At 47.1% G+C, this 12,082-nt stretch overlaps 1 protein-coding gene across 3 annotated transcripts in view; it reads left to right on the top strand.

Moving 5' to 3' along the window:
* GPATCH8 (G-patch domain containing 8) overlaps window positions 1-12,082 on the top strand; it is a 56,903-nt gene that overhangs the window by 38,516 nt on the left and 6,305 nt on the right. For all 3 annotated transcript variants that reach the window (XM_068996786.1, XM_068996787.1, XM_068996785.1), the window contains 2 exons: window positions 2,511-2,654; window positions 11,941-12,071. In XM_068996786.1, the coding sequence (XP_068852887.1) occupies window positions 2,511-2,654; window positions 11,941-12,071 (275 nt within the window). The remainder of the gene's footprint in view (window positions 1-2,510; window positions 2,655-11,940; window positions 12,072-12,082) is intronic.

The following is a 12,082-nucleotide window of genomic DNA, read 5'->3' on the forward strand; positions in this document are numbered from 1 at the left end:
AACCTACACATGGTGCAGGAAGCTTGTCTGGGGTTCAGAGGAACTTTAAACGTCCGTGTTCTGTGGAGTTCACGCTGCTCTGTTTTCCTTTCTTGTCTTCCTGGGGACCTGCTTCAGGCTCAAAACTCCAAATTTGTTGATTTTTTTCTTTTTTCTTCTTAACAAGGGCATCTGGTAATAGATGGAAGCAGGAAGTTGCTTCCTTTTTTATGTAGAAGTGAACAGTGCTTTAAATTGAAAACAACCCCAACCATGAGCACTACAATTTTTTAGATATTTTTTTCTTCTCCTCAGGTGTTGAAAATTTTATATAAACTTTATATCATAGAAAACATGCTCAGTAATGTTATTTTAATGCCATTTTGATGTGGTAACTAGGAGATAAACCATATTGCCTTGAACAAGATCTGAAATTCAAAGGAAAAACCTTTCATAGTTTTCTGTCTTAAATGTTTGCTGCCTCCTCTTGCTGAGGAAGGAAGCTTCCCATGGGAACTTTTTATTGAAGATGGAAAAAAAGATCCTTAAGTGCTTTTTTCTCTAATGTTAGGCTGGTTTTTTTATATAATTTCTCTTTATTCCAGTTGAAATGCCTGTGGTCAATGGCTATATGGGGAGTGCTGCTGTGAATACAGTGGGCTTTGTGATGCAGCATTTGTAGCTGATTTTGAGTAAAAGCTTCCACCTCCTCAGGGTAAACCTCCCCCAGAGCGCTCGTGAAGAGTGGTGATGTTTTATTAATTCTGCTGGTGGGGTTGTAATTGATACAGCCCAGCAAGAGGGAGCAGCTGCTCAGCCCTGAGGTTCCTGTGCTCTGGCATCAGGTGCATTTCAGAGCCCCCCAGATGTGCAGCAGCCCTGGGGACAGCACAGGCTCCTTCCACATCTGGATTTCCGGCCAGTACAGCCACCTGAGGGTCTGGGATTTCCCCAGTCCCAGAGCTTGGTGCATATTCCAGACCTGTAGCAAAAGAGGGAAGGATGTCGCTGTTGCCAGGTGAGACACCTCATCTGTGCCTGCAGGTTTGGTTTTCCACCTGTGCAAATGTTCAGTTATAGAATGGAAAAGATCCTCAGCACCCCAAGGCTGTGCCCCTCCCCAGTCCATTAAATGCAGCCCCCTGTGCCCAGTGCCAGCGTGGTCACTGTGCTGTGCCCAGCCTGAAGGACAGTTTTGCTCCTGGGAATGTTTCACTGGAGTGGATTGGGCTCGGTGGGCTCTGAGCGGTGATTCCCAGCCGGAGCCATGTTCCTCCCTCCTGAACTCAGGCAGCCAAACCAAGATCAAGCAGACATCACTTAGCACTCAGAATGGAGCAGTGTCAGCTTCAGAGTCGTAAGGTTCTGTTCCAAAGGCAGGGATCCTCCTGGATTTGATGCTGGTGTGTCTCTGAGTTAGCTCAAGGCTTTGAACCTCTCCTTGGAGCACAGACAATCCAGGAGGCTGCGTGAGCCAGAGCTGCCTTCCCCCATCAGCACTGAAGGCCTTGTTTTAAGCAGTCTCCTTTTAGTGATACCTCTGCTGTGACCAGGGGATGTTCAGTACCTGTGGGTCCCCTCCAACTCAGAATATTCTGTGATTCTGGGTAAAAAACAGTCAAGGTCTGTAGCACTGTGAAATTCTGGAATCCCACCTGTGAATTTGCAAAGGCTGCTCAGCTCAGTAAGCTGGGTTCAGTAAGGCCAAGTGCTGGGACCTGCATTTGGGTCACAGCAACCCCATGGGATGTTCCAGGTGGGGGCAAAGTGACTGGAAAGCTGGAAAAGGACCTGGAGGTGCTGGTTAGCAGTGGCTGGACATGAGCCCAGCTGTTTCCAGGTGTGCAAGAAGCCAGTGGCACCGGGGCTGTCCCAGGACTGGGGTGGCAGCAGGACCAGGGCAGTGCCTGTCCCCTGAGCTGGCACTGCTGAGGGACCTCAGGTGCTTTGTCCAGTTCTGGGCACCTCATGACAGGAAGGACGTTGAGGGGCTGGAGCGTGTCCATGGCAGGGAAAGGAGCTGGGAAGGGGCTGGAGCCCCAGGAGAGGCTGAGGGAGCTGGAAAGGGGCTCAGGCTGGAGCAAAGGAGGCTCAGGGGGGACCTTGTGGCTCTGCACAACTCCCTGACACGAGGGGTCAGCCAGGGGGGGTCGGGCTCTGCTCGCAGGGAACAGGGACAGGAGGAGAGGGAACGGCCTCAGGCTGGGCCAGGGGAGGCTCCTGAACATCAGCAGGAATTTCCCCATGGAAAGGGTGCTCAGGCCTTGGCAGGGGCTGCCCAGGGAGGTTTGGTGTCCAAGGAAGGCCTGGGCATGGCACTGAGTGCTCTGGGCTGGGGACAAGGTGGGCATCGGGCACAGGTTGGACCCGATGATCTTGGAAGTCTTTTCCAACCTCAGTGATCCTGTAATAAATACAATCAATGTACACCAAGTTTTTCTTAGCGCATTTTTCCTTACAGTACTAACTCATCATCTTCCAGCCTGTTCTACAGGACACTTAACAGAAACATTTTTTTGTTGATTTCCCAGGATTATGTTGATAAAGAAAAGGCCATTGCCAAGGCTTTGGAAGACCTCAGAGCAAACTTCTACTGTGAACTCTGTGACAAGCAGTATCAGAAGCACCAAGAGTTTGACAACCACATCAACTCTTACGACCATGCTCACAAGCAGGTAACCAAGTGTTGACAGCACAGTTCATCATTTTGATGTTCATCGTCGTGGTTTTGTTTGTGGTTAATACTTGGAGTTTCCCTGGTGTATCTGTTTTCCTCGCTGGTCCAGGAATAGGTTTTATGTAGCTGGATAAGATTTTTATACCCATCATCCATTTAAAAACACAAAGCAACACAAAAACCCCAAACCCCGCTCCATGGTTGGCATCAAGGAGCCCCAATTCTGAAAGACCCACAGGCAGGAATGTGCTGGTGTTAAACTGGGGAGAGTGCACATGGATGTGGATGGCTCCCAGCTTGCTTTAGTTTAGTACAGCTTTGAGGAGTGATGATTCCCCACATGAACATTTTAGTACCTGAGTCTGTGTTCTGTTGAGTTACTGAAAACAGACTAGGAAATAATGGACTGTGTCAAAGGAATCAGAAGAAAGGAGCACTTCCCAAATTCTGTAATTCTTGGGAGAAGGTGGATTCAGAGTCTCTGTGGAGCTGGCTTTTTTCCCAAGGTGGGGATGTACTGTAGTGTCTGCAGGGTGCTTCATGCTGCACAGTAAATAATGGAAGTTCACGTGTTAGCCTGATCTGTTTGACCATTTAAGCTGCTAAATGAGATGTAACTGCACAGCAGATAGCAGTGTTGGGCTCCTCCAGGGCTGAAAGGGCTCAGAGGAGGGGTTTGATGTTCCTAGTCATAAATTCTAACAACACAATCATCAAAATGCTGGTAACTCGAGGGAGGATGTGCTGTAGAGCTTGCAAAATAGCAGTGAACAAAATAGCTTAAAAACAAGAAGAGTTATGATTTTTGTGTGTGTGTGTGTATTAAGTGTAGGATATGACAGAGACTCTGCTTCGAACTAAGGGAGTTTTGCCAGGAGTTCTCATGGCAGGGCAGTTGGGCTCTGTAAAGAAGAGTGGTTTGGTAGACTGAAGAGCAGAAATTCATTTATTCCCTTGGTTGTTGGGCAGAGGGGTGGTTTTGGCCAAGCTCAGTCGTGACACCTGAGAGCAGAGAACTTCCTTGGAAGGTTTCCATCAGCTTGGCTGAAACCCGAGTGCAGTGACCTGCATTTATCTGGGAGGTGGAAGGACCTGTTTGTGTCACATTCTTGGTGTGCTGATGCCGTGGGATTCCGTGAACTCCTGCTCCAACCCTCGGTGACTAATGGGGCACTGACGTGAGGCTGGCCAGGCTCAGAGCTCTTCCAGCAGCTGGAGATGCTGTGGAGGAGGAAACCAACCTGTGGAAAGCAATAAAAGGAGTCATCAGCAGGAGTGGCCTGAGAGAAAAATGTCTTGTGCATACACAGGGTGGGGTCATCTCATCAGGAGAAAGAATTTGGAGGTTGCTTGGTACTGCTGATTATTTTGAGAGGAATTACGTTCTTGGATAATTCCATCCATTGCAGTCACTTCAGGCAGGCTTTGGAGAAAATGAACCTCCAAACTCTGGCTGCATCACCCAGCATTAATTTCTAGTTAGAGGGATTTAAACAAAGAAGCAATCATGCTTTGCTTAGGGAAAAAAATTGCTTGTCCAGCTTTGTCGGGCTGAAATGTGTGTGACCCCGCTGGGTCAGCGTACAGGGAGTGAACTTGAAACCCCCGAGACAGAATGAAGGTGAATTTGCATAAGTAACATTATCTCACTGCTCTGCTCCCTTCTGCTCAAGGGAGCCTCATTTTGAGCAGTCCAGGCTAAATTTTAAAGAAGTTAAAAAAAAAGCTCTGCTTTTGATATGTTGCACGTTGATGTTTTATAGTTTGTCTCTTTGGACAAGAAGGCGAGGTTGCAGAAAGGTGAGCCTAAAGTTTTTGAGGAAAAACATGAACTTCTCCTAAAAGTAGGCCATCAGTTGGCTTTCTTGGAAAGAAAGGCCACTACAGTATCTTAGTTACAGCAACCCAGCTTGGTATACATTATCTGCAATATTTTGTTGTCTCAGTGGTAATTTTTGAGGCAACAGAGCTCGGTTTTGCCTTTTTCTTGGCTCAGTTTCCACAGCATTTTTGCTTTTAAGTATTTTTAGTTCCACATCCCCCTGACGCTGAAGTGTTTGCTTATCCCTCTGTGGCTCAGCGAGCATTAGGCTGTCCCTGTAAATAGATGTTCCATCCTCAGATCCCTTTCCACTCCCGAGTTATAAAGACACTGTCTTGTATTCCAGGAAGGAACTCAGGATTATTGCCCAACAGGGATGATAGGTAAGTGTATTGATCCCAACCGGATAAATTTTGGACCCACCAAAATTGTGTCAACACCAAACAATTAAAGGGGAGGTTTATTCTCTTTATTTCCTGCCTGTCCTGGTTTCACAGAGCATTTGACTATGTCTCAATCAACCTCAACACCAAGTTTCTCTCCAAAAGGCAGCATTTCCTTATCTGGGAAAAGAACCTTCCATTTATTCTCCCAAACCGTTGGCCTGTTCCAGTCACTCTGTTTTACCCATCATGTTGGAGGTGTGCAGTGTTGTTCTGGAGCTGTTTTTAATTAGGTTGGTACTTGAGATGAGAAGTGCAGCTGTTTTAAGGACCGGTCGCCCTCTGGTCAGCACATGGCCTGTCCTTCTCAGAGGGCTGAAAGCAGCTGGAGTGGGTGCAGGTGGCCCTGCAGGAGGGACAATAAGCTCAGTTCTCTCACACACCCTTCAGGGAGCAACTGCAAAAGGCTGGATCTCATAACTCCTTGTACAGCTGCTGGTGTCTTTAGTGGTGGTTTTTTTTTAGCTGTAGGATTTTGATCTTGAAGGCCTGCTAGGTTATGAAGGGCCCCACTTGTGATGGTGCCTAGTCCTGATAGTCAACAGAGTAATAATAAGTAATAATTAACAGACAAAAGGTGGCAAATGTAGAAAGAAAACTTCTGCAGCTAACAAGGAGCTTGGGTAGTGGGGATGGACCCAGTGTGTATCCCTGGGAGGGTTCAGGGCCAGGTTGGGTGGGGCTTGGAGCAACCTGGGATAGTGCAGGGTGTCCCTGCCCATGGCAGGGGGTGGAACAAGGTGATCTTTAAGATCTTTTCCAAGCCAAACCAGTCTGTGATTCTGTGATTTTTGTGCTGCTTTCCTGCAGATCCACAGCATCCTGATCCTTGGGAGCACCCACAGTCCTAGAACACTCTGGCCTCAGTGGGAATGTGTCCTTAAGGCATTACACCTGTGAGGGCTCTTTATTTGGTTTGGGATTTTGACATCAAGATAAAAACCCCGTGTTAGATTTGTGTGAAGATGAGTGTGAGCCCCTTATCTGGGTTGTGCCCAGTCTGTGTATTCATATCAGATAAACCTGGATGTGCAGGGCCCAGCACTGGAACAGCCTGCAGGAGTTGTTATGGTTGGAATTACCTTGTGTGTCAGTTATGTAGCATTTACAGTCAGCTTTTACTTTGGGGGGTTTTTAACAATCCAAGAGCTTGGAGAATCTCACACCATCACCTTCTGCTCGTGTGCCTGCTGAGGGCTCGAGCTGTTTACTGAGTCAGTGACCCAACAGAATGAAAACATTCCCCTTCTGCATTCTCTGTGAAAAACAAATGCGTTCCTGAGTGAACCTGTGCCAGGTTCCCTGGGAGAACACAAACCAGCATTGAAATGTAGGCTTTTATGTAGCTGTTTTTTTCCCCTAAGTGTGTGGTGTTTGGGAGGTGCAGGTGATTAATTCTTCGTAGATTCTCTTTGTAAAAGGACAAAGGGAATGTATTCCATAAAGAAGTTCTTTGGGAAAAAGGGTGGAACTAAGAACTGAAAGTATAGATGAACAGTTCTCTTTGTGCCCTAATTAGCTGCATCTTTGCTTCTCCTGCCCGAGGGGGAGGGATCTGTTCAAGCACAATAAAATTACCAAAACAGTCACTGCTGGGGTTGAGGAATACTCTGAATGCAAACCCTGAACTTTATGTTTCGGGGAGACTTGGGATTTCCAAAACTTTGGGCCTCCAAGCACAGCTTGAATGGAGAAGACTGAGGAGGGAATCTCTGAGGTACTTGGTGTTACATGGGAGGTTCTTCTACTCCAGAGATGCTTTACCCTCAGAAAACAATAAAGGGGCTACAAGAGAACTGAGATGGGACTTTGGGCAAGGGCATGGAGTGATAAACAAAGGGGAATGGATTTAACTAAAAAGGGAGTAGGTTTGGATTAGACATGATGAGGAAATTCTATCCAGTGAGGGTGGGGAGGCCCTGGCACAGAGAATGCCCAGAGAAGCTGTGGCTGCCCCTGGATCCCTGGCACTGTCCCAGGCCAGGCTGGACGGGGCTTGGAGCACCCAGGACAGTGGGAGGTGTCCCTGCCATAGCAGGGGGTGGCACTGGGTGGGCTTTAAGGTCCCTTCCAACCCAACCCATTCTATATTTTTCTTAACCCAGCTAAGAAAAATATTGATTCCTTCCAGGGAGGAAATTAAGATGAAATAAAACAGCATTTGCAAGCCATTTCCCCTCTGTTCTTTTCACTTCATTTATGAGCGTGCAAAGAATGTTGATGACCAAAGATAAGCCAGGCTTGTGTTCTCACTTCAATAAAACGATCAAGGTTGCCTTCCTTTGAGCTTGTGTTTAATGGTGTTGTTCACTCCCAGAAGCTTTTGGGGCAAAGAATCCAGCAGACATCAAAAGTTCAAAAAGCCAGAAATCTGCTGGCACAGAATGAAAAGTACATGATTATTATTTTATTTTATGTGGGTTGGAAGAGAGACATGAGAACAATGGCAGGGGAGGAGGGGGCTCTGATGTCATGGGAGCTGCCTCCTGTCTCGAGCCCCAGAGATGGATCTGCTCTGACCCATCTCAATATGAGGTTTGGCATGAAAGTCTCACATCTTCAGGTCTGGTGACACGGTGTGACAGTGCTTTTGTCTTGTGAGAATAACAGGGGCTCTTTCTGCTCTGCACTTCTAGGCAAAGAATGTCTCTCAGTGGGCCTCAGTTCAGTGATGCTGTGTGGCTTTTTCACCTTAAACGGAGAAAATCCATTTACTGCTGCTCCTGAGCCTGTAAAGCTCTGCAGCCCAGCTGGGTACTGGGGAGGTCTTAGCTGGTGCCATCTCATCAGCAGAATCTGGTGTGTGCTGAGTTTTTTCATGGCCCCAAGGCTGCCAGAGCTCCAGGAGCGTTTGGACAATGCTCCCAGGCACCGTGTGGGATTGTTGGGGTGTCCGTGCAGGGCCAGGAGTTGGGCTGGATGATCCTTGGGGGTTCCTTCCTACTTTGGACATTCCACGATGATCCAGTGGTTTTCCTGTTGCATGAGTTCCTGATTCACCCTCCTTGATTTCCCCACTTTGCTGTGCCTGGGATGGGCTCTCAGGAGCTTTTCAGCGGTGCTGTAGCGCAGCGGGTTTAAGGTGATTTGTGAGAATTGGAAGGTACTGGTGGTGGTTGCCACTTTGGCCCCTCCTGAGCCATGCAGGGACTGGGAGATAATCCAGCACTCTGGCCTCTTTGTGCTGGAATCCAGAGGTAGCTGCAGATTTGATACCACACCTGCTCTTCAGGAGCTCGACTTGCACTCCTGGGGAAATGTGGAGACGAGTTCAGAATTTTGTTAGAAACAAGGCTGGAAACTTAAAATACAATTCTTTGTTCCAAAGCTGAGGGGGGTGGTGGCTATTAATAAACCCCAGGAAGGCTGGAGGTAGCAAAGCATTGCCTACAGCATGTGGAAATCTGGAGAAATTTTATGTAAGTGCTGGTGATTTGTGTCACTGCTGGTCACTGCAGCGTGGCCCTTTTGGCAGCTGAAGTAATAAACCAGCAGAATATTCCTTGGCTTTATGGTCCCCGTGATCCTCCAGTCTGGAAAGACGTTGCTGCTTAGATAAACTGCTGCTTCCTCAGAAAACACACTGCCCATGGGGGAGAAAAATGCCCCTTAATTTTGAAATCCTGTGGTAGCATGAAGCATGTGTTTGATTTCATACAGGTTTGGTAGTTCTAATCCTGTTGAAAAAATCATTGTCTTGCTAAGCACAGTGGGAAGAATTAAAAAGGGAGGATTCACCCCAAAAGTACAAGTTCTCAGGGCTCCTTTTAGAGGGGAGAAGCTCCCTGAGGATGGTTGAGTGGCTGTGTTAAATCCTTGCTGGAATTTCTCCGTGGTGCTGGGGAAAGGGCAGTTCTGTGCCCATCCAGCCTCGCTCACACCCACACGTATGGTGCAGTCCAAAAAGTCATTTAGAGATTCTGGGGGATTAGAATAACAAACACTCTCCTCAGGATTAGATGGAAATTTCTTTAGTGTAAACTGAGCTTAAATATATGTTTAGTTCAAATGATTTCCTGGGCAGGCTGAGACCTGGAGTGTGTGAGCAGCATCTCAGTGCTGCACATGCTCCCTTCACCCTGTGAACTTGCACTTCAAGCTTTGGATTGCTTCCTCCCAGTCAGGACTGGGGAGCAGGGTGGGTGTGGCTGTAGTGAACTGGTTATCCACTCTTTGAGGGGATGAATCACTGGATTCAGTGACATATTTGAAACAATAAGTGAGGGCAGAGTTAGAGGTTATTTTGAAAAGTTCTGGGTATTTTTCATTCCTGCAGCAGGTTGTTCTTACAGATGAGCAGTGTGGGCTCCTGTTTTCCCCCTTTCCCTACCCCAGGATGCATTTAGGGAAGATAATGCGGTCCAGCCAGGTCTCTTGCAGACTTGGAGTAGTTTCTGGTGAAAGGTGTGTTGGTTTAGGTCAGTCTAAGAAGCTGAGCCATGTTCTGTTCAGTATTTTACATTCCCGAGGAGCTGGCATGGTGCATTTGTGGAGCTTTTCTGTCCTGTACTTCCCCAGCAAGACCCTTTTTCCTCCTGACTCCTATGTGACAAAAAGAAACTCAGCCTTGAGATCTCTTGGTCCTTTGTAAAACCAGACCAATTCTTCCCCAGTTTTGGAAGTACCAAATTCTCAGCAGTCTTGACAACCAGGGACAGTGGTTTGTCATCCTAAAGGGCCCAGGTTTGGGTGCATCTGGGAGTTGCTGTGGTGCGTATTCTGGAGTGCTTTGGGGTAGTTCATTTGCTTCACACCTCTAAATTGGAAGTGTTGAGAGTGGGAGGTTTGGGGGAGCAGAGACACACAAAGGTCAGCATTTAATAATGGGCGTTTAATTCTGTCTGCTTTCAAATTGCCAGCATTCAAATTGCCACGTAATGGAGGCAGGAGAGCTTGGGGGCAGCTGCATTGTTCCTAAGAGCTCTGAGCCCAGTTTGTGTCCCGGGGTGATCAGGACCATGCCTGGGGGCACAAGGGGCTCTGAGTGCACCATTGCACCTTCCTCTGGAGAGGAAAAGGTCACAGTTCATGTCTGGTGTAAATAGCTGGGTCATGCTTTTTTCCAAATGGATGAGTGATCTCGAGACTTGGCATCAGCCCCCATTAAATAGTTTTGTCAGCTGTTGGTGGCTGTAACTTCCTGGAGCATTTCAGACACGCTTTCGAAATCAGCATGAAAAAGCTGATAGCATTGCTCCATCCATCTATTTTATTTTTTTTTCCTTCCTCTTGGAAAAAAATTTACTCTTCAACATTTAACATACACCACAAAACCCTTGAGCCCTTTACTTGTCCTGGTGAAAGTAGCTCTGCTGTTCCAGGTGGGATCATTGCTGTGTCCGTGCGTGTCTGTGTGTGTCCCCCTGCTCCAGCCCCCAGCTCGGTCCCGTGGCTCCGCTGGCTCCGCTCCCGCTCTGTAGAATAGCTGCCACACTCCCCCACAGCTCTCTAGTAATGCTTGCTTGGTTTTTTTTTTTTCTCTCTTCCACTCTTGTTATATTTTTACTTTCTTTTTTTCTTTGTGATGTGACGTTTTCAGCTGATGTATTGAAAGCAAACCCTTCTAATTTGGGAGTCCAGATCACAAGAGTGAGTTTCTTTCTACTGGTGTCTGTAGTTGTCTTTTTTGTGTGTCCTCCCCTCTGATTTTGGTAACAATCAACCACATTTAGTAAATACAATTAGGTAAGAGAATCCTCTGTCTTGTCCAATCTCCCCCTTTTTCACAAAGCAATGTTCTCTTTACATTGGGCCAGCTTAATTCCTCTAATTTGAGCTTTGGGTTGGTTTCCAGATCCACTGTTTCTGTGTGTGGCAGTCTGACTGTGCTCCAGGAAAGAGGCAGAGTCAGCCAGCCAGAAGTATTTAGAATTCACCAGTGATTTGTACATCCTGTACAAGAATTGTTCCAAAGTGACTCCTGCTCTGAGTCCCGTTAGTCTCTCAGGCCCTTCACGAAATGCCTGAAAAACATGAAACTTTTTCCAAAAGCTGAGTACAGGATGCGTTCTGGAACTGGGCCCTTTGAAAGGGTTTTGAATTGTGCACTAAAAAAGAACAATGAGTCCCTTTAGGATGGTAGAGGTCTGTCTTTGTTGCTTTCTGGTTTAAACTTCTGTAGAGCACTCTAAAAAGATGTTGTGAATATCCACATATATTCCAAGGAAAACCAGCAGCCTCTTCTCCTAGTGCTCTGAGACAAGGACTTTCCAAAATGTTCTGAAGTCTTGGATGTTTATTTTCTATTAGAATTGGCTACCTAGACTTCCTCAGTGATGTTAGGATGTTTGAAATTCCTTGGGATTGGGTTTTCTCCCTCTTGATAAGATTCTGGGGAACTTGGTGCTTCTGCCCCCCAAAGTATTCAACCCCAAGGGTCCCTCCTGCCTTTAGAGCAGTTTGTTTCTTAGAGACCCTCAGAACTACTGTCAGGAAAACAAGTAACTGGTTGTGGTGTATGTTGTATTCTGGATTTGCTCATGAAATCATTTGCATGGGATTTTTGGCTCCTTCTCCAATGTAATGGTACATTGCTTTTGTCAGATGTCATTCCTGGGTACCTCTGGCTATCAACCAGATAATCCCTCCTGTCCTTTGGCCCGTGCTCTTGACTTGTGTCATGCACTGTTTGTCAAGTACATCTGCACCCTGCAAGAGCAGCAAAGTAAACAATCCTTCTTCTTTTCCCCTTTTCCTTCCAGAATTTGCTTGTTGCTTCGAAATCAGCTTTGTTGTCCATGCAAAAGAAAATCAGTAATGTTGATTGGAAAGGGGTATACACAGAACTTGAAGTCATAGCCAAAAGTGACCACCAGTTGTCTTTTCCTTCAGCTGCTGGGAGGATGGCAATGTGCTCCATGGGGTTTGTTGAGCTAAGATGCTGTTGCTCCATCCTGGCTCAATAAATGTCCCTGGGGAGGGGCTTGACACTGCAGTTTCCAGTGCTACAGCAAAGAGCTGCTCTTGGATAAACCACAAACAGCTTTGATCTGATCCATCCCTGCTTTCTTTTGCCTCAGAGGTTGAAAGATCTCAAGCAAAGGGAATTTGCTCGCAATGTCTCATCGAGATCCCGGAAAGATGAGAGGAAGCAGGAGAAAGCCCTGCGGCGCCTACATGAGCTGGCTGAGCAGAGGAGGCAGCCTGAGTGGTGAGTCTGGG

This window comes from Aphelocoma coerulescens, chromosome 27 (assembly GCF_041296385.1).
Source record: "Aphelocoma coerulescens isolate FSJ_1873_10779 chromosome 27, UR_Acoe_1.0, whole genome shotgun sequence".
Taxonomy (NCBI): Eukaryota; Metazoa; Chordata; class Aves; order Passeriformes; family Corvidae; genus Aphelocoma; species Aphelocoma coerulescens.